General features: G+C 64.6%; 3 protein-coding genes across 5 annotated transcripts; 1 reads left to right on the forward strand and 2 right to left on the reverse strand.

Annotated features, from left to right (window-relative positions):
* Positions 1-5: 5 nt before the first annotated feature.
* C8H9orf139 (chromosome 8 C9orf139 homolog) lies at positions 6-3,600 on the forward strand. The gene is given in 7 exon segments (XM_030818248.1): positions 6-89; positions 91-150; positions 153-191; positions 2,440-2,505; positions 2,507-2,818; positions 2,820-3,077; positions 3,179-3,600. Coding segments are annotated over 6 exon segments (591 nt in total). The 3' UTR covers positions 2,850-3,077; positions 3,179-3,600.
* A 3,621-nt stretch (positions 3,601-7,221) lies between these two features.
* NPDC1 (neural proliferation, differentiation and control 1) lies at positions 7,222-14,538 on the reverse strand. 2 transcript variants are annotated; one of them, XM_003279802.3, is made up of 9 exons: positions 13,723-14,538; positions 10,779-10,925; positions 8,908-9,033; positions 8,660-8,830; positions 8,517-8,583; positions 8,360-8,444; positions 8,203-8,282; positions 7,730-7,826; positions 7,222-7,623 (listed from the first exon to the last, which is right to left on the reverse strand). In XM_003279802.3, exons 1-9 carry the CDS (start codon positions 13,832-13,834, stop codon positions 7,531-7,533), a joined length of 978 nt encoding a protein of 325 aa, XP_003279850.2. In that variant the 5' UTR covers positions 13,835-14,538; the 3' UTR covers positions 7,222-7,530. The 2 variants fall into 2 exon arrangements, with proteins under 2 accessions (XP_003279850.2, XP_030674109.1); XM_030818249.1 differs by lacking the exon at positions 8,660-8,830.
* A 1,409-nt stretch (positions 14,539-15,947) lies between these two features.
* Positions 15,948-22,993, reverse strand: ENTPD2 (ectonucleoside triphosphate diphosphohydrolase 2). Of its 2 annotated transcripts, XM_030818251.1 has the most exons (10): positions 22,497-22,993; positions 21,664-22,308; positions 20,066-20,183; positions 19,330-19,480; positions 19,031-19,190; positions 18,723-18,950; positions 18,106-18,360; positions 17,734-17,853; positions 16,805-16,939; positions 15,948-16,727 (listed from the first exon to the last, which is right to left on the reverse strand). In XM_030818251.1, exons 2-10 carry the CDS (start codon positions 21,778-21,780, stop codon positions 16,524-16,526), a joined length of 1,488 nt encoding a protein of 495 aa, XP_030674111.1. In that variant the 5' UTR covers positions 21,781-22,308; positions 22,497-22,993; the 3' UTR covers positions 15,948-16,523. The 2 variants fall into 2 exon arrangements, with proteins under 2 accessions (XP_030674111.1, XP_030674110.1); XM_030818250.1 differs by lacking the exons at positions 21,664-22,308; positions 22,497-22,993 and adding an exon at positions 20,763-21,630 and having other exon boundaries at positions 15,957-16,727.
* Between the last annotated feature and the right edge of the window lie 261 nt (positions 22,994-23,254).

Genomic DNA, 23,254 nt, shown 5'->3' on the forward strand with positions numbered 1-23,254 from the left:
CTGGGATGGCCCTGCAGGGTCACTCTGAGCCCCAGCCAGCCAACACCCCACCCTCAGCCACAGTGGGAGGCCCCATCGGCCTCTTCACCCCAACCACAGGGCCACTGTGCTGCACGGGACCTTGTGTGCTCCCGGGCATGGCCAGACCCAGCTCTCACGCCCAAGGTGACGTCCTGGAGATCTCAGTGCAGGTCAGGCTTGGTTTGTTTGTTTGTTTGTTTGTTTGTTTTTTTGCGAGGGAGTCTTGCACTATCGCCCAGGCTGTAATGCCAGCATTTTGGGAGGCCGAGGTTTGTGGATCACCTGAAGTCAGGATCAAGTGGTGCGATCTTGGCTCACTACAACCTCCACCTTCTGGGTTCAAGTGATTCTCCTGTCTCAGCCTCCCGAGTAGCTGGGATTACAGCCGCCTGCCACCACGCCCAGCTAATTTTTGTATTTCTAGTAGAGACGGGGTTTTCCCATGTTGGCCAGGCTGGTCTCGAACTCCTGACTTCAGGTGATCCACAAGCCTCAGCCTCCCAAAGTGCTGGGATTACAGGTGTGAGCCACTGCGCCCAGCCAAGTTTGCTTTTTTGTGTGTGGGTTTTTGTTTTCTGTTTTTTGAGACAGGGTCTTGCTCTGTTGCCCAGGCTGGAGTGCAGTGGTGCAGTCACGGTTCACTGCTATCTCAAACTCCTGGGCTCAAGCAATGCTCCCACCTCAGCCTCCCAAGTAGCTGCGTCTATGGGTGTGCACTACCATGCCTGGTTAACTTTTTAAAATTTTTTGTAGAGGCAGAGTCTTGCTATGTTGTCCAGGCTGGTTTCAAACTCCTGGGCTCAAGCAATGCTTCTACCTCGGCCTCCCAAAACGCTGGGATTCTGGCAATGAGGACGCGTCTGTCCTGTCAGGTCCTTTGGGGGCTCAGATCATGTGTCCTGGGAGGAATGGCAACCATGAGCTGTTGTCCAGGCCTTTGCTCCAGCACCCTCCGAGGGGGCCTTCCTCCCACCACCCCTGTCCCTGTCCTGTTCTACTTTTGGGGCCCAGGGACTGCTGGCCTCTCCCGGCCCCACAGTGAGGACAAGGCTGCCTTGGGAGGGGAACCAGGCAGCTGGCAGCTGGAGACTGAAGTGGGAGGATTCCACAGTGGGAACAGAGGCAAGACTGGGACAGGGTGGCAGTCAGAGGCCCCCACCCCTGTGGCACAGTGTAGCCTCCTAGCTGAGCTGTGCCGCGGAACTTGTGCAACGGCTGGAGGGAGGGGGCTGGAGGGAGGGGGGCTGGAGGGAGGGGGGCTGGAGGGAGGGGGGCTGGAGGGGAGGGGGGGCTGGAGGGAGGGGGGCTGGAGGGAGGGGGGCTGGAGGGAGGGGGCTGGAGGGAGGGGGGCTGGAGGGAGGGGGGGGGGGGGGGGGGGGGGGGCTGGAGGGAGGGGGGCTGGAGGGAGGGGGGGGGGAGGGGGGCTGGAGGGAGGGGGGCTGGAGGGAGGGGGGCTGGAGGGAGGGGGGCTGGAGGGAGGGGGGTTGGAGGGGGGGGGGAGGGGGGGGTTTGGAGGGAGGGGGCTGGAGGGAGGGGGTTTGGGGAGGGAGGGGGGTTTGGGAGGGGGGGGGGGGGGGGGGGGGGGGGGGAGGGGGGGGCTGGAGGGAGGGGGCTGGAGGGAGGGGGGGGGGGGGGGCTGGAGGGAGGGGTGGAGGGGGGGGTGGAGGGGGGGGTTGGGGGAGGGGGGGGGAGGGGGGGGGAGGGGGCTGGAGGGAGGGGGTTGGAGGGAGGGGGCTGGAGGGAGGGGGTTTGGAGGGAGGGGGCTGGAGGGAGGGGGCTGGAGGGAGGGGCTTGGAGGGAGGGGGGCTGGAGGGAGGGGGCTTGGAGGGAGGGGGTTTGGAGGGAGGGGGCTGGAGGGAGGGGGTTTGGAGGGAGGGGTTTGGAGGGAGGGGGCTGGAAGGAGGGGGGCTGGAGGGATGGGGCTTGGAGGGAGGGGGGCTTGGAGGGAAGGGGCTGGAGGGAGGGAGCTTGGAGGGGGGGGCTTGAAGGGAGGGGGGTTTAGAGAGAGGGAGGCTGGATGGAGGGGAGCTTAGAGGGAGGGGGGCTGGAGGGAGGGGGTTTGGAGGGAGGGGGTTTGGAGGGAGGGGGCTGGGGGAGGGGTCTTGGAGGGAGGGTTTGGAGGGAGGGGGCTTGGGGGAGGGGTTTGGAGGGAGGGGGCTTGGAGGGAGGACGGTTTGGAGGGAGGGGTGCCTGTGGGCGCCGTGGGAAACTGTCAGTGCCTGAGCTGCTTGGCTTAGGGGCTGACACCAGAGTGGGCAGCTGCCTCCAGCCCCACCCTTCCAGCCCCCCATGTTTTGGGCGATGACCACAGCGGCACCTGGGCCTTTAATCCCACCCCAGCGTTCCTCCTCTGGCAGGGGGCCCCCAGGGAGCCACCCCTCGGCTTCAGCCTCACGCCACCTCTTCTCCCTGCAACAGGCACCCGGCGGCAGTTCCTGCAGGAAGGAGGCCGTCCTGCCGCGCCTGCGGGTGACCCGGCCTCTGGCTGCCAGAGCGCGCCATCCTTCCTGTTTGTGCTGCCAGGCTGGCAGGGTCCCTTGCCACCGACCTCAGCCGCAGCCACAGCCTGCTCCCTCCCTGGGTGGATTTGAAGGAGCCTCCCCCCCCCTCCCCCCCTAGCTTGCTCCTCCTTGAGGATCCTGGGCAGGCTGGCTGCCATGGGGCCCAGTCGTGTGTGGGAACCTGCGAGCGGGCAAACGGGGCTCGGGGGTTTTGCCCAGAAATGGGTCAGAACGAAAGCCTCTCAGAGGAAAGAGGAGGGCATGAGTCAAAGAGAAAGTCCGGGGGCAGGGTCTCTCCCCTCATCTCACCCCACCCAGGCCTCCTGACTCCCTGGGTTTGTGTGGACCCAGGCAGGCAGCCAACCCCAGCTCCGTGGTCTGTGAGCATCGTGATGATCGGGACACAAGCTTTTCCCAGCTGAGCCTTCACTGTGGACCAGCTTCCCCGTGGATGCCCACTGAACAGGCCTCAACCCAGTGGGCCCCACTCCAGACCAACAGCAGACCACTGGCCAGCTGCCCCCTGCAGACAGCGGCACCCGGGGCAGCAGCAAGGTGAGGGCACCCAGCCCCAGCCCGAGGGGCGCCTCAGGGAGCGGGTTGAGCCTGGCTGTCTCCGTGACCCCCCACCTGCTTCATGGGTTGGTTTGCGCAAGGCAGTCCAGATGCGTGTCTCGAGCGCCCCCTGGCGGCCTGCTGCAAAGCTACATGGCTCCGGCAAGAAGGGAGACTGCCCTTTATTCTCAGTAACAGGTGGAGCTGGGGGCTGGAAAGCCCCTCTGACCTCGCCTTTGGAAAGGTGGGTGTGCGCACGGAGCCTGGCAGGTGGCCAAGGGGACCCCCAAGTGGAGGGATTGGTCGAGGGGCAGCACAGGGTGGTGCAGTCGGTGAGCCCAGCCCCTCCCCTCCCACTCTCATCCCATTGAGCCCCAGGGTGTGGGGGGATCACGTCTGTGTCCTTGTTCTCCTCCAGGTGGAGCTGCTGGGTGGGGCTCTGGTCCTCCAGGGACCCACTCTGCACCCTAAGTTTTGCCGGGACCCGCTCCTCTGTGTTGTGTGGCTGTAGGGGAGGGCTGCAGCCAGGGACTCTGAACCTGGGGCCGACCCACCCAGCCACCCAGGCTGGGGAACAAGATCGCCTCCCAGGGCCAGAAGCTGGGGAAGTCCTCGCTTCCTAGGATGTTGGCTAGGGGATCACACGCCCCACATTGTGGGTCAAGCATGGTCCTGTCCCAGCGTCTTGCTGGATTGGGGGCATCTCTGCACAGATGAGTGCCACCCCAGCATCTCCGCCAGGGTCTGGGCATGTCACCTGTGGGCATCTGTGCTCAGGAGGTCACCAGGTGTGGGCAGGGCACCAAGTGGGGAGGTAGCTGAGGCTGGAAGACGCACATCCGTGCCCCGTGGGCTTCCTCAAGTGGGAACTGGTGGAGGGCGCTGGGCTGCTGGGTCAGGGTCAGCAGGCTCAGACGGGCTCAGGGCTCAGAGTCGAGCCAGAAACCGAGGTGAAATCTGCCTGTTGCTGCCGCCAGGGCCCTGGGACAGGGACAGGAACAGCAGAAGGTAAAGTGGAAAGGAAGTGAGTCGTGGGCCCCCAGGCAAGGCTGAGCCAGGCCCCAAGCCCAGGATTGGGGTCTCCAGAGTCCCTGGGGACCCCAGGGCAGCTCACCCACAGCCTGGGGCCTATGGGAGCAAGGGGGCTCCTGATGGCTGGGGACAGGAGCTTGGACAAAGTTGAAGGCCGTCTGTCTGAATTGGCCAGGGGCCAATGAAAGCCAAAAAGCTGGCGTGGTGGCTCATGCCTGTAATCCCACTTTGGGAGGCCAAGGCGGGTGGATCACCTGAGGTCAGGAGTTCGAGACCAGCCTGGTCAACATGGTGAAATCCCGTCTCCACTAAAAATAGCTGGGCATGGTGGTGGTCACCTGTAATCCCAGCTACTCAGGGGGCCGAGGCAGGAGAATCACTTGAACCTGGGAGATGGAGGTTGCAGAGAGCCAAGATCGTATCACTGCACTCCAGCCTGGGTGACAGAGCGAGAATCTGTCTCAAAAAAAAAAAAAAAAAAATCCAAAAAGGCGAGTGGGGAGCAGGGTGCTAGGCTGCATGGGGGCCTACGCCCCAACCAGAGGACCCCAGCCCCCTGCCAACCCCTCCCCAGCTCAGGACCACCGGCTCCCCTCTCACACAGCTGCTCTGGGAGGGAGGCACTCCTTGCCAATACCTGAGAGAATGGGCAGCAGGGACCCTGGGGACAGGTTGGGGACCCCCAGGACAACAAGAAGATGGGCTACACTAGGAGGCTGCTCTTGGGCCCCTGCGTCAGGCCAGCTGGACAGGTGAGTGTGGTGACCTGAGGGACTGACCATGGAGCTCCAGGGGAGCCTCCTAGCCAGTGACACGCTGGCCTTGGGCCAGACGCTGCCCTGTACCCTTGAGTGACACCCGGGCCTCTCTGCACCCACCCGCTTTCCCTGTGGCTAATGGCTTAGAGTGAAGGACGGTGGGCGTGGCTGTGGGCGTGCCACATGGGCTCAGCGTCCACCCTGCCCCATGCACGCAGGCACCCATCACACCAGAGCCCACACACAGGCTCCTATCACACCCTGCCCCGTCACAGCAGTGCCCAGAGGGACATGGAGGCTCCCAGCTGAGGGCCAGCCCAAGGTCACGGGTGAGGAGTGAGAGGTGAGAGGCAAGGGGGCTTCCTGGTCTGGGTGGGCTCTGGCCCCCAAAACATGTTGCTTAGGTCAAGCCAGTCTCCCCCAGCAGGGGTGAACAATTTTCCCCCAGCCTGCCTGGCCCACCCTTTCTCCAGGGACGGTGCCCAGTGGGCCTCATATTCCCCATGCCAGGTATGATGGTTAATACCGTCAACTTGATCGGATTGAAGGATACAAAGTATTGATCCTGGGTGTGTCTGTGAGGGTGTTGCCAAAAGAGATTAACACAAGAGTCAGTGGGCTGTGGAAGGCAGACCCACCCTTCATCCGGTGGGCACCATCTAATCAGCTGCCAGTGAATATATAGCAGAAAAACGTGAAAAGGAGGCTACGGGCCCCACGTCCCAGCCTACATCTTTCTCCCGTGCTGGACGCTTCCTGCCCTTGAACATCGGACTCCAAGTTCAGCTTTGAGACTCGGGCTGGCTCTCCTTGCTCCTCAGCTTGCAGACGGCCTATTGTGGGACCTTGTGATCGTGTGAGTTAATACTTAATAAACTCCCCTTCATATATACATATTTTTTTTTTTTTTTTTTTAACACAGTCTTGCTGTCTCTAGGCTGGAGTACGGTGGTGCAATCTTGGCTCACTGCAACCTCTGCCTCCTGGGTTCAAGCAATTCTCCTGCCTCAGCCTCCAGATAGCTGGGACTACAGGCACATGCTGCCACGCCTGGCTAATTTCTCGTATTTTAGTAGAGACGGGGGTTTTACCGTGTTGCCCAAGCTGGTCTTGAACTCCTGAGCTCGGGCAATCCGCCTGCCTCGGCTTCCCAAAGTGCTGGGATTACAGGCATGAGCCACTGCACCTGGCGCCCCTCTCTCTCTATATATATCTCCTATTAGTTCTGTTCCTCTAAGAGAACCCTGACTGGCCGGGTGTGGTGACTAATGCCTGTAATCCCAGCACTTTGGGAGACCAAGGCAGGCAGATCATCTGAGGCCGGGAATTCGAGACCAGCCTGGCCAACATGGAGAAACCTCATCTCTACTAAAAATACAAAATTAGTCAGGTGTGGTGGCGCACACCTGCAATCCCAGCTACTTGAGAGGCTGAGACAGGAGAATTGCTTGAACCTGAGAGGCAGAGGTTGTGGTGAGCCGAGATCACGCCATTGCACTCCAGCCTGGGCAACAAGGGCGAAACTGTCTCAAAAATAAATAAGCGAACCCTGATTAATAACATGAACATGCCAGGGCTGTCTAGGTGCCTGGACCTCCAAACTCCTAACAACCACTGAGGGGCTTCTGAACCAGTCCTCCTACGTCCCCAGCATCAGTGGGACAGAGAGTTTCAGCCCCTGCACCCTGACCTGGTACTGACCTGATCTGGGCACTTTTGACCACATGGTTCCCCTCCCTCCCTCCCTCGGGGCCTTCTTGCTCCAAATTTAGGAGTGGCCAAGTCCCAGCTCCAGGTGTCCAGGCCCCTCCCATCACACCCCTCACCTGGCCCCCTGGGTCCACCTGGCTCTGCATAGCTGGTGTCGCACAGGTACCTCTGCCTGCCATCCCTTCTGCATGTGCTGCAGGGCCTGGCGTCCGCGGGCCCCATGAGAAACCCAGACTCAATGTCTGCATTGTTTTCCTTCTGCCTGGAGGTGGTGGGCACCCACATGCAGGTGTGTGTGGACTGTCCCCTGCTCCAGCCCTCTTTATCACACAGGATGGGGTCTTCGGGCTGCAGAGCCAACTCTGGGCTGGCCCAGCCCTACACTGCACCCTTCCCCTCTCCCACCTGCGTAGAAGGGTCTGCAGGGGTGAGGCCTGGCTGAGGAGGGTGGGGATGATCCCGTGGCCTCTCCTCCAGCTCCACGGGACGGGAAGGTCCTCCTAATGAGGGGACAGAAAGGCCTCCTCCCTCTGGGGGTGCAAGAGCAGACCCCAGGCCCCCCACTCAGGGGTCCATCTACCAGGGCCCCAAATGGGAGATGAGGGCGGCGGAAGATTAACCGAAGCTGGCAACACAGGCAGAAACCGAAGGTCTGAAATGGACTTTAATTGGCTTTTGTCTCTAGAATTCCCCACCGATTCCTGCGCTCTACGGTTCTCCCTGCCCCCTCCAGTTTGGGGGTCTAAACCGAACAGGAGAGGTGCAGGGGACCAGGAGGTCTCCTGGCACAAAGGTTGGGGGGTCTCCCTGGCAAGGGGTCCCAGGGCCTGGAGCCCGAGGCCCAGCCAAAAGCACACGGCATCAAAACATGTTTTTAGTGGGAAGCTCCGGGCCCTGCCCCTCCCCGGGGGTCTCGCGGTCAGGGAGCAGGTGGGCGTCTGTCTGCCTCCAGGTCATGGCAGCGCAGGCGGTGAGCTGGGGGCCGGCAGGGGCGCGGACAGTGCGGCGTGGTCGAACAGAGGGTTGCGCACCTCCATTTCCCCGGTCTGCGAACGTGGGTGTCAGGCCGGGCAGTGGGTGGGCTGGGGGGATACTTGCTGGGAGGGAACCCCAGGAAATGGTATGCCCCTCCCTGCACCCTGAGGCACTCACCGGGGCCAGGCCCGGGCACTCGTACACCGTGAAGTCTCCGTCCTCATTCTCCTCATCTGAGGAGGCCGTGTCCAGCTCCTTGGGTGGGTCTTTATGCCTGGGTAGGGGGGGGATGGCTGGGTCCTCCCCACACCCTCGAGCTGCCAGTGGCCCAGTCTGGAAGTGGGCACTCAGCCCACCTCAGCCCTGGGGTGGCAGGGGAGCAGAGCCCAGGGTGAAGTTGGCCAGGGGAGGTGAGGGTGCAGGGCGGCAGGGGAGGTGAGGGTGCACGGTGGCGGAGGAGGTGAAGGTTAGGGTGCAGGTGAGGGTGGCAGGGCCCAGGGTAAATTTGGCCAGGGAGGTGGAGATGGAGGTGGGTGAGGGTGGCAGGGCCCAGGGTAAAGTTGGCCAGGGGAGGTGGAGATGGAGGTGGGGATGGGGATGGGGATGGGGGGTGGATGGGTGGGGGTGGCAGGGCCCGGGTGGCCACTCACCGCTCCAGGCACAGCATCTGCTGCCGTTGGTGCTGGTAGTGGTACATCTCCGCGCTGTGTGCCAGCCGCTGGTCCCCAGGCTGTGGGAAGGAGGAAGCAAGGGTCAGGTGGCGGCCAGAGTTGGGCGGGAGCCTCAGGGCTGAAGGGGGCCACACACCGAGATCCGGGGAGCTGCAGGTGAGCCAGGGGCCTTCGCAGTGGCGTAGTCGGCCTTCTGGGTCAGGCGGATCTCACGCTGCAGCCTGTGGGGAGTGGGGCCTGAGACCTCTGAACGTGAGGCACCCTCCCTGCCCTGCCCATGGCCACTGGCTCACCTGCACCAGCAGAGAGAAGCTACGGAGAGGGCGGCCGCACCAGCCACACAGAACGCCAGGATCAGCACTGCGGGAGGGGGCGTGTGAGGGTGGCCTTCTGCGGGGGGCCCTGCCGCCCCTGTCCACTCCCGACCAAGACCTACCAAGGGCGAGGCCGTCGCCTTGCCCTCCCCGGGGCTCCAGGGGCGACATGTGCACCGGGTCGGATGACACAGGGGAGCCCAGGGAGGTGTGGGGCGTGGGCGTGGGGCTTCCTGGAGTGGAGGGGAGGCCCAGCTCCAGCCCCTGCCCCCGTGCCGAGAAGCCCAGGGTGGCTGCGAGAGAGGACAGGTTAGAGTGAGAGCACTGGGCTGGGGACAGGGCCGTGGGGCAGGGGAAGCAGGGGTCTCACCTGGCTCTGGGGGCCGCTGTTGGGCCTTGGGTAGGGGCGGAGTTGAGTGTCCAGATTCCTTCCGGGCAAGCTCCTGGGCCAGAAAGTCAATCTCATCTTCCAGTCTGGGCTGGGGCCGACCCCCGCCTGGGGAGGGTGAGGGGCCATCAGGTGGACGGGTCCATCCAGGAGGTAGCCCCAGGCCCAGCCTCCCCGCTTCTGGCAGGTTTCTCCCAGGAGCGTGAGGACTGGGTACACGCCTGGAGGCCCTCTCCCTCCCAGATTGCCATGGTGACAGTGCAGGCGCTTCCTGTGAGGGGCAGTGTTTCCCGGAAAGTGGAGGCAAGGCAAGGGGGAGGAGGCGCTAGGGAAATGTCCAAAGACCGGGCAGGGGAAGGAAGGAGTGGGGTCTCTCATCCCAACCCATGTCCATAAAGGGCCGGCCAGCACAGCCCCTTCTGCTTCCCCACCTCCAAGCACCTTCTCGGGCAGAGAGGCAGGGACTCCCCAAGGAGTAGGGGGAAGCCGAAGGAAGCCAAGCACCCGGGACCCCTCCCCAGGTCATTGGGAGAACGGGGGCAGCTGTCAGGGGTGGGGCTGGTGGCAGGGCCCCACCGGTACCCACTGTGGGCTGCACAGTCCAGGTGGACACTCCCAGGTTGGCAGGCGATGCATCCACACAGACCCTTACAGCCACTTCTCGGTGCCCCTCTCAACACCCCCTCCAGGAAGCCGCTGCTCCCACCCCCAGCACCTCTGAGCAAAGCCCTCACCACACCTGAAGTCACCCAGTAACTGACCATCCCGACAGATGCGGCTCAGGCTGGCGAGTGGGGCATCCCCAGCGCCCAGCCAGTGCTGGCACCCTTAAACATTTGCCAACGGGTGGACAGGACAGTGAGTGGTAGAAAAGAGCAGGCTGCCTGGGGACGGGGAGGTGGGGGCCTGGGAAGTGGGGGCCTGGAAGGCTTCTGGGCAGACCCTGCAGAGCCCAGGCCCAGGGAGAATGGGCCCCTCCTCTCCCGTGGCCACCCCAGCATTTCGCATCGTGCAGCCACCTGGGAGGGCCTGACTGCCCCAGGCCTGGGTCCAGCTCCATTTGGAAAGGATGGGAGGCTTCGTGGAGAGTGAATGAGGATCTCCCAGGCCTTGGACCCAATACCCCACAAGGTCCAGGGGCCCTGAGACCACCTGGCACAGGCCTGGGCATTGAGGCTGCAGGCTTCTTTTTTTTTTTTGAGGCGGAGTCTCGTTCTGTCGCCCAGGCTGGAGTGCAGTGGCGCGATCTCGGCTCACTGCAACCTCCACCTGCTGAGTTCTCGCCATTCTCCTGCCTCAACCTCCCGAGTAGCTGGGACTACAGGCGCCCGCCACCACGCCCGGCTAATTTTTTTTTTGTATTTTTAGTAGAGACAGGGTTTCACCATGTTAGCCAGGATGGTCTCATCTCCTGACCTCATGATCCTCCTGCCTCGGCCTCCCAAAGTGCTGGGATTACAGGCGTGAGCCACCACGCCCGGCCTTCTTTTCTTTTTTCTTTTTTGTGAGACAGAATCTCGCTCTGTTGCCCAGGCTGGAGTGCAGTGGTGAATCTCGGCTCACTGCAAGTTCCGCCTCCCGGGTTAAAGCGATTCTCCTGCCTCAGCCTCCCGAGTAGCTGGGGCTACAGGCGCGTGCACCACACCTGGCTATTTTGTATTTTTAGTAGAGACGGGGTTTCACCATGTTGGCCAGGCTGGTCTTGAACTCCTGACCTCAAGAGATCCACCAGCCTGGGCCTCCCACAGTGCTGGGATGACAGGCGTGAGCCACTGCGCCCAGCCGGCCGCTTCTTACGGGAAGAGGTTCACGCAGGGACATCCCCCCATCGACCTCCCCCTTTGCTCTCGTACCCGGAGGCCGGCGCATCCTGGGCACACAGAGCCCTTGCTGGTCCTCCTGGAAGGGCTGAAGGCAGGGCCCACAGGCATGTGCACCAGGAGGACACCTTGCCCGCCTCTTCAGGGCACAGTCCAGGCTCCCGGGACAGGCGGCTACATCTGGGAAGGAAGCAGAAGGCAGGGCCGGCTCACGGCCCCGCAGGGCTCGGCCCCTGCACACGGCAGCGCTGCCCCAGCCACCCCCAGAGCTGGCCGGGCCTGGTTCTGGCCATTGTTCTGGACAGGCCCTTCCTCTGCCGCCAGGGCTCAGAACCAGGAAGCGAACAGTCCTAGGACTTATCGGAACTACCCTGCCTCACCCCTCCCCAGGGTCCACTTCCAGGCCTGATAGAGCCCTCAGCTCAGAAGCTGAGCCTCACTGTCCAGGCAGTGCTGAGTTTTCTCGGGCAGGGCCGTGCAGCCCCACAGGCCCAGCCTCCAGCCTCAACATGCCCCACAGCAAGCCAGGAACCCCATCCAGATTGGGAGTCCCAGAGGGAAGGGCCCAGGTCTGCCTCTGGGGAGCAGCAAACGATGCCGCCAGCGACCTCTCCTTCCCGTACGGCTGTCCCCTGAACCCGGCACTGAACAAGTGTGGAGCCTGGAAGGGATGCTGCTCCTCCAGCCTCTGGCTTGTCCCCCAGGCACCAAGGACACCTAATGGAGTCTGCTGACCTCATTGGCCTCACAGAACCCAGGCAGGTCACTCCCAAAGCCACCACACCAGGGGCTGCAGTCAGGGGCCAGGTGGCACCCAAGGGTCTCAGGAGGCCGAGGTTGGCAGTGCTGGGGACGGCGGGCCAGGCCCCAGTTCCCTAGTTCCTAACCACACTTTCATCTCGCTGATGAGGGGCCCAGGCCACGGTGCCAGCTGACACATGTGGCTAATCAGTCTTATCCTGGTGCTGGAGAACGGGGTGAGGGGGCAATGGCCCTCTGCCTCAGTTTCCCCTCTGGGATACAGAAGCTGAGCTGCCTCAAAGCTAAGGAATGTCCCCAGTCACAGCGAGCCAGTGGAGCCCGGGGAACCCTGCCATCAACCCTGCCGGGGGAGTCTGCAGTGGCACCTCTGGCTAACCAGGACTCTTCCTCTCTGCCCAGCCCCACGCTGCACACTGCAGGCAGGGCCACCGGGGCCACACGGGGCATCGTCCTTCTCCAGACCTTGGCTGGCTGGCTTGGTTTCCTTGGTAACTTGACACTCAGGGCCCTCAGGCTGTCCGCCTCCCTTCAAGGCAGTTCCAGCAGCCTCAGCAGCCGCAGTGGCAGGTGGGCACAGGAGCCAACGCCAGGCACTGCACACCCTCCACGACCTGGGGCAGCAGCCTCCAGTATCAGTGGGCCGGGACTCGGGCACGTTAAACATTAAACCTGTGCCAGCAGGTCCACCTGGGCCCACCCGCCAACTTGGCACCTGGAGAGTGAGGCAGTCCCTGCTCCTGTGCTGATAAGCCACAGTCCACCACGCCAAAGGTAGGGGCCTGAGGTACAAAGCTGGCTCTAGGGTCTGGGTTCCAGGCCCCTCCCAGCCCCTTATTCCCCAGCCCAGGAGCCTCCATCCTCCCACTTCCTCCTCCTGAGAAGAGGTCCCAGGAACAAGAGCAGCTGGACAGTGGCTGGCACACCCGCCCCCCCCTCGCCAACGTCTGGGCTGCCTGAGGGCCCTCCCTTCCAAGCACTGGGCACTGGGAGTGGGAGGGGTTGCCTAGGGAGGGCCCGGCCAGGTCTCCCGGTGAGGCAGACACGAAGCCACAGAGGCCGGTGAACTGAGGACTGGCACCCACCACCCACCCGGGCTCAGAACAGCAGCTGCAGCCCCATTTCCTGAATAGGTGGCCTCCGCCTTTCCTGGCTGAGCATGCTCTGATTCTCAGAAGCGTCTCCGGTTCATGCCCACCTCCCATCCAGGGGCACTGAGCCCAGGAGGAAGCCGGCCTCACTCTGGCCCCTTGAGGCCACACAGGCAGAACCAGGCTGCCCAGGTCAGCGCCTAAGCTGTGCCACAATCCACTTAACTTCTCCACGCCCCAGTTTGCTTGCCTGTAAAATGGGCTCACAGCACCTCTTCTGCAGGGCTGCCAGGAGGACTGCACGAATGCAGTCGCAAAGTCTCCCAGTTCAGTCCCCCCAGAAAAAGGTCAGCTTTGCATCCTGGGTTCCTGCAGGGAGCTCTGCTCTCTGGAGCCTCGGGACCCATCTGTGCAGCTGGGAGGGTGTCCCAGGACCCTGGGCTTATCACCCTCCTCCGGAGTCCACCTGCAGCCCTCAGTCCCAAAGACAGAATGCCAGTGCCCTCGAGGGCAGGGGATGCAGAAGGAGGCTCTGAGGCTACGACAGTCTCCCTCCTATTGAAGCTAGAACAGGACCCTGAGCCTGCGCCATCAAGTGCCCCCAGAACTTCAGCGCCCACCATGGCGCACAAGGCCGGTGCCCAGCGCCACCCAAGGCGTGAGGACAGGCAGAGCAGCACTGAGACCCCGACCCCGGGACGCGCACCGGCAGCAAAGCCGGCAGGCACACAGGGCCAGCCCCACACCCGCAGGAGCCCCGAACACGGAGACACACAGAGACGCACACAGGCAGACTCCAGGCGGGCCCGCCCAGAGCTAGATGGCCGCGGCGCCGAGGCCTGAGCCAGACGGGCTCCCGGCGGAAGAAACCATGAATCTCAGGTACGCCTCTGGGAACCGGCAGAAGCCCCATCCGGCGCGGCCTTTCGGAGGCTCCGTGCTGCGCCCTCCGGCCAGGCCTGTTTATTCCATCCTGGGCGAGGCGGGGCCGCCGCCACCAGCGGACCAGGCCTGCAGGGCCTGCGGGCCTGGGCAGGACGAGGGCGGCGGCGCCCGGCAACCCGGTCCCCGCCCGGCGATCCCGGCCCCGGGGCGCCCCGCGGCCTGCGCCCAGCGCGCTCACTCACCCGGGTGGCCGGCGGCGGCTCCACGCAGGGCGGCGCCGAGGACGAGGCCGGAGAGCAGCAGCCGCAGCAGCCGCAGGTGCCGCGGGGAGGGCGGAGGCAGCGGCGTCGCCATCCTTCAGCGCCGCCGCCGGGGCAGCATGGCACCGCGAGGCCGGGGGCTCGGCGCGGGCTTCGGGCTCCGCGTCGGGAGCAGCGGAGGCAGCGGGGGAGGACGGAGGAGGAAGAGGAGGCGGAGGCCAAGGAGGAGGAGGAGGAAGAGGAAAGGCACGGGCGGCGGCGCTGACGCTGCAGCAAGGATCCGGGATGGAGGCGCCGGCGAGGCGCGCACGCGGAGACTGCGCCTGCGCGCTCCACCTGAGGGGGCGGGAGGGCGGCTCCAGACTGCGCCCCCTCCCCCTGCTCCAGTTCTGGTCCCCTCTCCAGGCCTCTCTGGACCGCTCCCGGCCTCAGGGTGTCTCGGCACCTGCGGCCTCCGGGGCCGGTGCAGTTCCCAGAAGTCCGGCTGGGTTTGGGCCGCGGGTGAGCTTCTCCGGGATGCGCTCCCTTCTGGCCTCTTCCCGGTAGGACTCCCAGCCCCTCACCCGCACCCGCGATGGCGCAGAGGACCTGCGTGGGCCTAGCCTCGCGAGCGCACAGGGATACAGGAGCGCCGGGCGCACGCAGACAGGTGCTCACGAGCTGGGCAGGTGCGCAGGGAGGCACAGGTGTGCCCACAGAGGCAGGGGCACCCCCACTCGCGGGAAAAGCAAATACAGGAACACAGAACGGCCCCGGCCCCGACTGCAGCTTTGGCTGGAGACGCGGCGGCCGCGCTCAGTGAGGCCACCAGGGGGCAAGAGTGACCCGGAGCCACTGAGGACTGGAGCTGGGAGCTGTCCAAGGTGTTCACGGTCCCCAGGTGACAGCCCTTTAGCTCCCCCAGGACAATGGGCATCTTTTTTTTTTTTTTTTCTTTGAGACAGCGTCTCTGTCGCCTAGGCTGGAGTGCAGTGGTGCCATCTTGGCCCACTGCAACCTCCACCTCTCGGGTTCAAGTGATTCTCGTGCCTCTGCCTCCCGAGTAGCTGGGATTACAGGCGCGTGCCACCATGCCGGACTAATTTTTGTATTTTTAGTACAGACGGGGTTTCACCATGTTGCCTCAGCTGGTCTTGAACTCCTGACCTCAGGTGATACGCCAGCTTCAGCCTCCCAAAGTGCTGGGATTACAGGCTGAGCCACTGTGCCCAGCTGACAACGGGCATCTCTGATGCCCCCCTTGCACCTCACCTGTTGCCTCCCAAGAGCGCGCCCTCCCCATCCCACTAGAAACCTCCTTTGACTAGTCATTCCGAGAACAAGAGTGAGACAGACCCTCCAACCCGGGGTGTCCCCTTGGTCTTTCCAGTGTCAGAACTCCAAAGCTGGGGCTGGCTGCCCTCAGGTTTATCAAATGACTCAAAAAAAAAAAAAAAAAGTGAAGAGGGGAGGGAAGAGCAGAATAAGAACCACCACCCTCCTCGCCAGGGCACCGAGCAGAGACACAGTGTCTAAGCTCACTTCCCAGAAAGGTGAGGAGGCGAGTGGGCAAGACCAGGCCTTCCCATCCTGGAAAAAACTGGCTTGGGGAGGGGCTGCAGGGCCGGGGCTGCAGGATGCCTTTTGGAGGTGCAGGACACTCAGTCCCAGGTCAGAAGGGCAAGGTGCCCTGTGCCATTGCATGGCTTGGCTCCACAGCCAGGTTCTGTGCAAGATTCCTGTCTGTGGGTCCTGGTCCTGATCTCATCTCCCACTCCTGCGCCACCTCCTGATGAGGGCCTGCCCTCCCTCCAGTCTCTACCAGCACTGACTGCCCCCTAGGAAGCCGCCTGGCTGGCTGCCACCCACTCTCCGCCACCTCCCTGACCCCTACCCTCACCCCCAGGTTCACTGTACCAAGACCCAACCTTCAGTCTGGCCTTGGTCACCAACGCAGATCTGGATGTGATGGTTTTGGGGAACTCTGCTGGCCAGAGAAGACTCAAGGTCCCAGGAATGTTCTTTCGGGCCAGCCATCCTGCAGCTACTCTAGGCTGCCACGGTACAGCAGGGGAGCAGCCAGTGCCCCAGGCCTGGCTCCAGAGCAGAAGGCAGTAGGGAGGGCTGGTGTCCACCCTCAGGACCAGGGGCGGGCCCGTGCGGCCAGAACAGCGGGAAGGTGAGGGCACAGGCCACAGCAAGGATGCCCCACCCCACAGACACTCTCCTTTCACATCTATAGGAAAAACTTTTTATTACAAAATTTTTACAAGTAGGTGCTGGGCTGGCTGCCAGCCCGTGGGCTGTGACCCTCCCCAGTACAGACCCAAACTCCACAGAAGGAGCCTCTAAGGGCTGATTCTCAGAACCAAGGCCCCACTCTCTGGAGACCCAGCCCTGAGGAGGAGGAGAAGGAGCACGGGGCCTGCAATGATGCCCAGGCTGAAGCGGGCTGGACGGGTTCAAGGAGCTGGATTGAGCGCTCTTTGCCCACCCAGGCCTCTGTGGGTACCGGAGTCTCAGTTCCCATTTCCTGGGCTGCCTTAGGGGCAGAGACGCTGAGGATGGGGTGGAAGGATGGAGAATACAGTGGTGGGGTGGAGGGGTGGTGGACGGAGGGCAGGTGGAGGAATGCAGGATACAGGGGTGGGGAGAGAGGTAGGTACAGGGGTGGGAGAGGGGTGAGGGTGGGTGGAGGGGTGGGGATACAGGGGTGGGGGGTACAGGGGTTGGAGGAGGGGTGGGAGTACGGGGTGGGGATACAGGGGTGGGGGAAGGGATGGGGCAGCTGCCCCCGCCGGCCCCTAAATGGTGCTCGGGAGCTTGGCGGAGTGCACCTGACGCAGCAGCAGGACAAGCGCAGCCAGGAGCGCGGAGGCGAAGAGCAGCAGGAGGACGACCCAGGAGCTGAAGTCTGTGCCCTTGCGCAGCCCCGGCGGGTCGGCGGGGATCAGGTTGGTCAGGTTCAGCATGTAGCCGAGCGCCCAGCCCACTGCAGTGTCCGCGGCCTGCGGCGAAGGGCGTGGCCTCAGCTCCCGAGAGGCCCCGCCCCCCCAAGGCCGGCCCCGCCCCGCCCCCAGCCCACCTTCTTCTGGAAGATTACGCCGCCGAAGGCGCGCTCGTCGAAGCCGTAGCCGCGACTCAGCAGCTGCTGCACGAACATGGCCCCGGCGCAGTAGTCGGCCAGGCGGGCCCGTTGCCCTGGCACCCGAGCTTGCAGCTGGGACGCGAGCGGGACACTGTCAGGCAGGCGACCACCAGGAGGTCTCGGCCCCACGGGGAGAGGGGGCCGGCGGCGTGCTTCACCCCTCCCCAGACACACACGGGCCGTGCGAGGCCAGAGACCACCACACAGGCCCGGACACGAATGGCAAGACCGAGTCCGAGGGGCACCCCCGGCAGGGCACGCTTCCATCCCTCCCCGGCCAGCGTCCATGCCTGGAAGGCCGTGAGGAGCGACAGCAGGCACGGCCACCAGGGAGCAGGAGGCAGCAACACCTCGGTGTGTGGCCAGAGGAACAGGATGAGCTCCAGGCCCGAGTCTGCCCGCTGGCTCGCCGCCTGTCCCCACCTCCCCCACCCCAGTCTGTCTGAGACTAGGCCCTGGGCAGACAAAATGGGGCCTCGCTCACCACCCCAGTCCTGGGACTACTCGAACGTTTCTCCTGGACTCTCTGGTGGGCACACTCCCTGTGCCCAGCCCCACTTCCATCTTCCCTTGCGTGGCACCATGGAGGGGACCAGTGGCAGAAGCCAGAAGCCTGGGCACCGGCCTCCCCTCTGCCCTCCAGATCTGGGATGAGGGTCGGGCCTGGCGACGCTTCTCCAACCCGCCCGACTTGCTCACAGCCTCCCGGCCACAGCCCCGCCACCTCTGGAGTCAGCCTAATGCCTGCCATCGCCCCCACTGCAGCGGGTGCTCGGAGAGGCCCGTCCATGCAGGGCTGGGGAGGCATGCGGAGGCGGAGGCTGAGCCCTTCCGTACAGCCCTGGAGGAGGGGGAGCGGGGCTCACCTGCGCCCAGGTCTGGTTGCAGACATTCACCGCGGCTGCCTCCAGCTGCTGCAGGGTGGCCACGGGCAGCCCCATCAAAGTCCGCAGGAAGTCCACCGTGTAGAAGAAGGCAGAGAAGGCCTGTAGGGGGCGCAGTCACACTGCGACCGGACCCCAGCGGCTCAGAGCACCTGCAGCCACCCGCCTGCCCCTACCCACGACAAAGTTCCCAGCCACCCGCGACAAAGTTCCCAGCCACCCGCCTGCCCCTACCCACGACAAAGTTCCCAGCCACCCGCGACAAAGTTCCCAGCCACCCGCCTGCCCCTACCCACGACAAAGTTCCCAGCCACCCGCGACAAAGTTCCCAGCCGCCGGCCTGCCCCTACTCACGACAAAGTTCCCAGCCACCGGGGGCTGGAAGACCCCATTGAAAGAGCATCGGGAGAAGGGGCAGGAGGAGAAGCTGAAGAGCCCAGAAACCAGATCTCGGCAGAGGTGGGGGTCACTGCTTCCCGACAGGCTGACCCTGGCACTGCTGTTGAAGGTCTGGGGCCGCTGGGCCACGGTGCATGGCGACTGGTACACATCCCCGAGCAGCACTTGGGTGGAAAAGCCCCTCGGCCAGCAGGGGTGGAAGCCGTGGGTCTGGGGGAATCACCAGTGTGACAGGGTGGCACCACAGCCACTCCAGAGGACCAGCCTGACGAACCTCCCACGGGTCTCACTCTGGCAACTTCACTTTTGTGCTCAGGGGCAATCATGGCTCCCCACTGCCTGCTTGACAGATCCCAACGCCCCTGACCACGCTCCCTCTGAGAGCCGTCCCTGGCCCTCCCTCCTCCAGGCCCGGCCCAGCCACTGGGCCTTTGCTCATGCTCTGACCCTCCCACCTGTCTTTCCAGCCAATTAAAGCCCAGCCTGGAGAAGCCTTCCACAGCACGGTGGTTGTCCAGGCTCTGCTCCAGGAGGGGACAGTGCAGTGCAGGTGAGCCAGAGTGGAGGGGCACCTGGAGGGCGCTGGCCAGCAGCCTCTGGAGGACCTGGTCACGGCCATAGCAGAGGAAGCTGTGGGTGTAGACTCGGTAGTGCTGGCCGTAGAGACGCAGCTGGACCTCGCTGGCTCTGTCCTCAGCTGGACTGGTCGTCTCAAAGGTGATCTGGGTGGAGGCACCCCCCAGGTCCATGGCCCCCAGCGTCCCCTTCCATGGCCGGAACCACCGGCCCACCCAGCTGTACTGTGGAGAGGGGAGTGTGGGGTCAACCGGGGCCCAGGGCGCCCACGCCCCCTGGCTCTTCGGCTGGCTGCTGGGCCCACCTTGATGAAGTTCTCCAGCAGGTAGTTGGCAGTCACCCAGCCAAATACCCCCTCTTCCTGGCCCGAGAGGATGCGTGCACCCCGGAAGTCAAAGGGGTACTGGGTCAGTGTGCGTGTCACTGCCGTGAGCACACTGGTCGAGGCCTCTGGATTGGTCAGGCTGCAAAACACAGAGAACTCCAAGAGGCCTCCTCCCCAGATGGCTGTGAGCCTGCTGTGGGGGTGCTCGGGGTCCGCCCCACAAGGGGTCACAGCCAAAGGCTATCATGGGGACAGGGCCAGGGCACAGGCACACTCACTTGAGCAGGCGCATACCCGCTGTGGCTCCCAGGTAGAGGGGCGTGCCCGCATGTCTGTCTTTGGGCACATCCCGAAGTGCCTGTTCAAGGCATCCAACAAGACTCTGGCCGGCCCCAGAAGGGTTGTCTGCGTAGCTGGAGATGCCCCCACCTAGAGGGAGGCAGAGAGATGAGCCTGTGCCTCACAGGCAGCCCCTACGTGGGCCGTAGGCCAGGCGAGTGAGGGTGGGGGTGGGGGCCGTGGGCTCCCAGACCAGGCGGCACACCTTCCCAGCTTAAGCCCCCAGAAACGCCCAGGTTGGAGACAAAGGGGCCCAGGTGCCACCCAGAGACCAAGGCTGCTGCCTGCTGAGAGGGTGTGGGTGCAGGTGCTAGGACAAAGCCCTGGGCATGGTTGACCCAGGTTGGCCTCCTGAGGCCTGCCTGGGTGTGCCCGCCAGGCCCCCAGACCTCCTCCTGCTCCATCTGGGGCACAGAAGCCAATATTGGGCCCGGCAAGGCCCAAACCTCCCACCTGCTGCCTGGGCTTCCTTTCTAGAATGCAAACGACTCCTGGCCCCACTCAGGCGCAGGGAGCCCAGCCTCTCTCTCTTTCCAGGGCTTCTGCCTGGAGTGAGCCCCACCCAACAATAGGCAGAAGGCCCTAAGTGCTTGGACCTGTACCGGCTAAGGCTGGAGAGGGCCCCAGAGACCCTGCAGTGAGTGGGTGTCCTGGCTGGGCTGGGCTGGGCCTCACCTGGAACGTCACAGGAGCTGTGCTGGCCCACAATGCCTGTGTCGTTCTCCTTGTCTGCCGGCCACTTGTAGATAAACATGGACGTGTGTGAAGAGCCAGCGTCCAGGACGATGCCGTACTGGGGGGAGGGGAGGGAGTCAGCCTGGGGTGTCCGGGGGCCCTGACACCCTGACACCAAACGTGAAGTTGGGTTCCTCCAGTTTCCCCCACCCCCCCCCCCCAACTCAGTCATGTGCCTCATGCAGAAGCTCAGAGGAGGCCAGGACAACCGTGGTTGGAAGGAGAACCGGGGGGGAGGTGACTCTTCCCTCCTGACTACCTAAACCCAGCATGCCAGGGTCTGGGCAGCAGCCTTCCTGGCAAGGGCAGACTAAGGGACTGAGTCAGGGACAGAGGGACAGAGGGTCCCCAGGGACTTTTCCCTGGGGCACAAAGTTCCCAGGCTCAGGGAGAGGAAGCCCCACTGCAGGAGGAGCCCCTAGATTCGCTCTTCCTTCCTCCCCTCTTCCTTCCTCCCCTCTTTCTTCCTCCCCTGTCTCCTTCCAACCCCTCTGACCGCAGCCCAACTTGAGGATGCAGGAGGCAGGTCCCCAGGTGAAGAAGGCCCGCTGAGGCTGGCCGTGGGCCTCCAAGCCAGGGCCAGAGAGAGAAGCTGGTCCTGCCTTGTTGGGGGCACTGGGTGGGCCTTCCTGCAGACCTGGGTGGCATGAGCTTGTAAATGCCCCTTTCCAGCTCCTGCCCCAGCATCCTGGATCCACCTGGAAAGCTGGGGACCAGCCTCCCAGGCCCGGGCGCCAATTCCAGCCTGCGAAAGGGCTGCACCAGTCCATCCCGACCAAGGCCTCCCCAGAGCCCAGAGCATCAACAAGCCAGCGCGTGCACTGCCACCTGGCCGTCCTGCAGGGCCGCAGAGCTCCCTGCTTCTAACTCCCCACCGGGCTGGGGGGCTTGGTTCTCCACCCCACCCCCAACAAGCCCAATAAAGGGTTAAAGGGGCCGGTCAGGAGGTCCCTGGGCCTGCTGGAGTGCAGATCCGGGATAGCCTGCTCCAACCTTCTGAGGACCGGCCAGGGCTGTTCCGGTCAAGCCCTCCTCTCTTTCTGGGCCACTCCCGTGTCCTGGAGGGGGCCCGGGGTCCTGGGGCTTGTGGATCCCCATCTGGGCTGAATCCCAGTCGATGTGCCTCTAACGGCACCCTCTGGGGCGGCGGCACAGGGCAGAAGTGGCCCGGAGTGCCCATGGGGGTCCGCACAGGCCTGGGGGCGGGCGTCTGGCAGCACCTAGCGGGCATCGCTGGGCTGCATCCCGGGAGCGGGGACACAGCCCCCTAGGCTGCGTTGACGGACTCGGCGGCGGGAGCGGAATTCCCGGGACTTGTTCCTCCAGCACCGCGTCGTCCTGGAAGCGCCACCGCCACCCCGCGTACCCGGTAGGGGAGCGCAGAGCGCGGAACCCGGGACCCCACCCAGCCCGCCGGGAGCAGAGCACGGTGGGGGTCCCGGGCTGATCCTGCTCAGGCTCCCAGCCGCGCACCCCCTCCCCGGCTCCGGGCCCGGCCCGCTGCTCCTCAGACGTGCACTGGGTGCCCGGGCGCGCACCTTGAAGGCGGGCGGCTCCCGGACGTCGCGGGTGGGGACGCACAGCAGTAGGAGCCCGGCGAGGCCCGCGGCAGCCAGCAGCAGCGGCGGCAGCAGTGACCGCACCTTCACGGCCATGGGCGGGCGGGCGCGCGGGAGGACGACGCGTGGACCCAGAGAGTGCGGGGAGCCGGAGGCGAAGGCGGGCGAGGCCGCGGGACCGCGGGGTAGGGGCCCCGGGGCGGGACGAGGGGCGGGAGGCCGGGCGGGCCCGCCCCGCTTACCACCGGCCACGCCCACGGGCGGACGGGTTTCGCCTCTGCTCCCAAGCTTCCGCCGTCCGGCCCGCGCAGGTGAGAGACGCGGGCGCGGCTGAGTCAGCGGCGCCGCTCCCCCGCTCCCGGCTCTCAGCCCGGGCGCCCCGCGGCTATGGCCCACCTTCCCGTTCCCACCCACTCAGCAAGGGGATCCCCCGGCCGTGGAGGCAGGAGACCTGGCGTGGAGGTGGGCGGGCGAGGCCGGCTCGGAGGGTCCTGTGCTGGAGAGCCGCGCTTTTCCTGGGCCCGGGAAAGGAGGCCAGACTCGCTTGCACGAATGAGGCACTGTCGGCTGCGGAGCCACGCGGGGCCCGGGCTGGGGACTCAGGGGGAAGCCGAGGGCCAGCACCTGTTTGTGGAGCAAGGCCCTGAGCGCCAACTCCCAGGGCTGATGAGGACCAGGCTGGCCTGCGGGATGCCCTCCCGGCCAGCAAGGATCCGCCAGCCTGCGGCGCTGAGCCAGCGCAGGTCAGCTCCAGAGACACTCAGCCGACCCAGACCGGACCTACCCTTGAGGCCCAGTTAGATCCACCTCACCTAGCTCTGTACTGAGGTGAAGGTGAGGACGCAGGGGCGGGGAAGGGCAGGGACGGCCCAGGTCACACCGACCCGAGAAACAGAAGAGAAGCGGCACAGACCGGGCCAAAGGTCCCTGTCTCCCAGCCCAGGGCCTCGGCCGCGCCGGCTGCCCCCTTGGCCTGAGGGGCACAGAGGCTTGGGCTGCGGAGGCCAGAGGAGGGTTCCCCCAGACGGGAACAGGTGGTGCCTCTACGTGGCCTGAAAGGCAAAGAAGAGGGTCCCCAGGCCAGGCTTGGGGTGCGGGTCAGCAACAGGCTTCTGGGGATGGCTGGGGCAGGCGAAGCGCAGCTGGCCCCAGACTCAAGCCCTGCCCCTCCGTCCCACGACATGGCTGGCCTTTCGGCTCTGACGCCTCACAGGCCCCGCATCCCAGCCCGGCCAGGGGCCACCCCCTTCGCGCCTGCTGCGAAGTGGGAATTCTTGTCCCAATAATTCCAGCCACACAGCGTCAGGGAGCCACGAGGCAAGGCCACCAGGGAGTGCAGGCTGCTGGGGCGCAAAGGGCAGCCCCACGGGGCAGGGTCCAGACCATGCCCGGCCTTCTGGAACGGGCAGTGACAATTGTGCTGGGATTGCTGCCTGGGCTGAGGGTCTGGCGCCACAGGCCCAGCAAAGGCATCTTTCTTCCAGCTCAGGACCCCACAGGGAGGGGCTGCTGCCTCACAGCCTTACAGCCCAGCCTGGCGGGGCTCCAGCAGACAATCTCTGGGTGTGGC

The sequence above is a fragment of the Nomascus leucogenys genome, chromosome 8 (assembly GCF_006542625.1).
Source record: "Nomascus leucogenys isolate Asia chromosome 8, Asia_NLE_v1, whole genome shotgun sequence".
Lineage (NCBI taxonomy): Eukaryota > Metazoa > Chordata > Mammalia > Primates > Hylobatidae > Nomascus > Nomascus leucogenys.

What these genes read in the sequence shown, in the direction of transcription:
- ENTPD2 (XM_030818250.1), bottom strand. Translation starts at nt 20,927, where the DNA reads ATGCTCTGGGCTCTGGGGAGGCCTTGGTCGGGATGGACTGGTGCAGCC. An exon ending in TACAAGCTCATGCCACCCAG is followed by an intron (nt 20,184 to 20,762) that starts GTCTGCAGGAAG and finishes CCCTCCCCCCAG; the next exon opens with TACGGCATCGTCCTGGACGC. An exon ending in GCGTAATCTTCCAGAAGAAG is followed by an intron (nt 16,728 to 16,804) that starts GTGGGCTGGGGG and finishes CCTTCGCCGCAG; the next exon opens with GCCGCGGACACTGCAGTGGG.
- NPDC1 (XM_003279802.3), bottom strand. Translation starts at nt 13,834, where the DNA reads ATGGCGACGCCGCTGCCTCCGCCCTCCCCGCGGCACCTGCGGCTGCTG. An exon ending in AGCCGCCGCCGGCCACCCGG is followed by an intron (nt 10,926 to 13,722) that starts GTGAGTGAGCGC and finishes CTTCCTTCCCAG; the next exon opens with ATGTAGCCGCCTGTCCCGGG. An exon ending in CAGGATGCGCCGGCCTCCGG is followed by an intron (nt 9,034 to 10,778) that starts GTACGAGAGCAA and finishes CACCCTCCCCAG; the next exon opens with GCGGGGGTCGGCCCCAGCCC.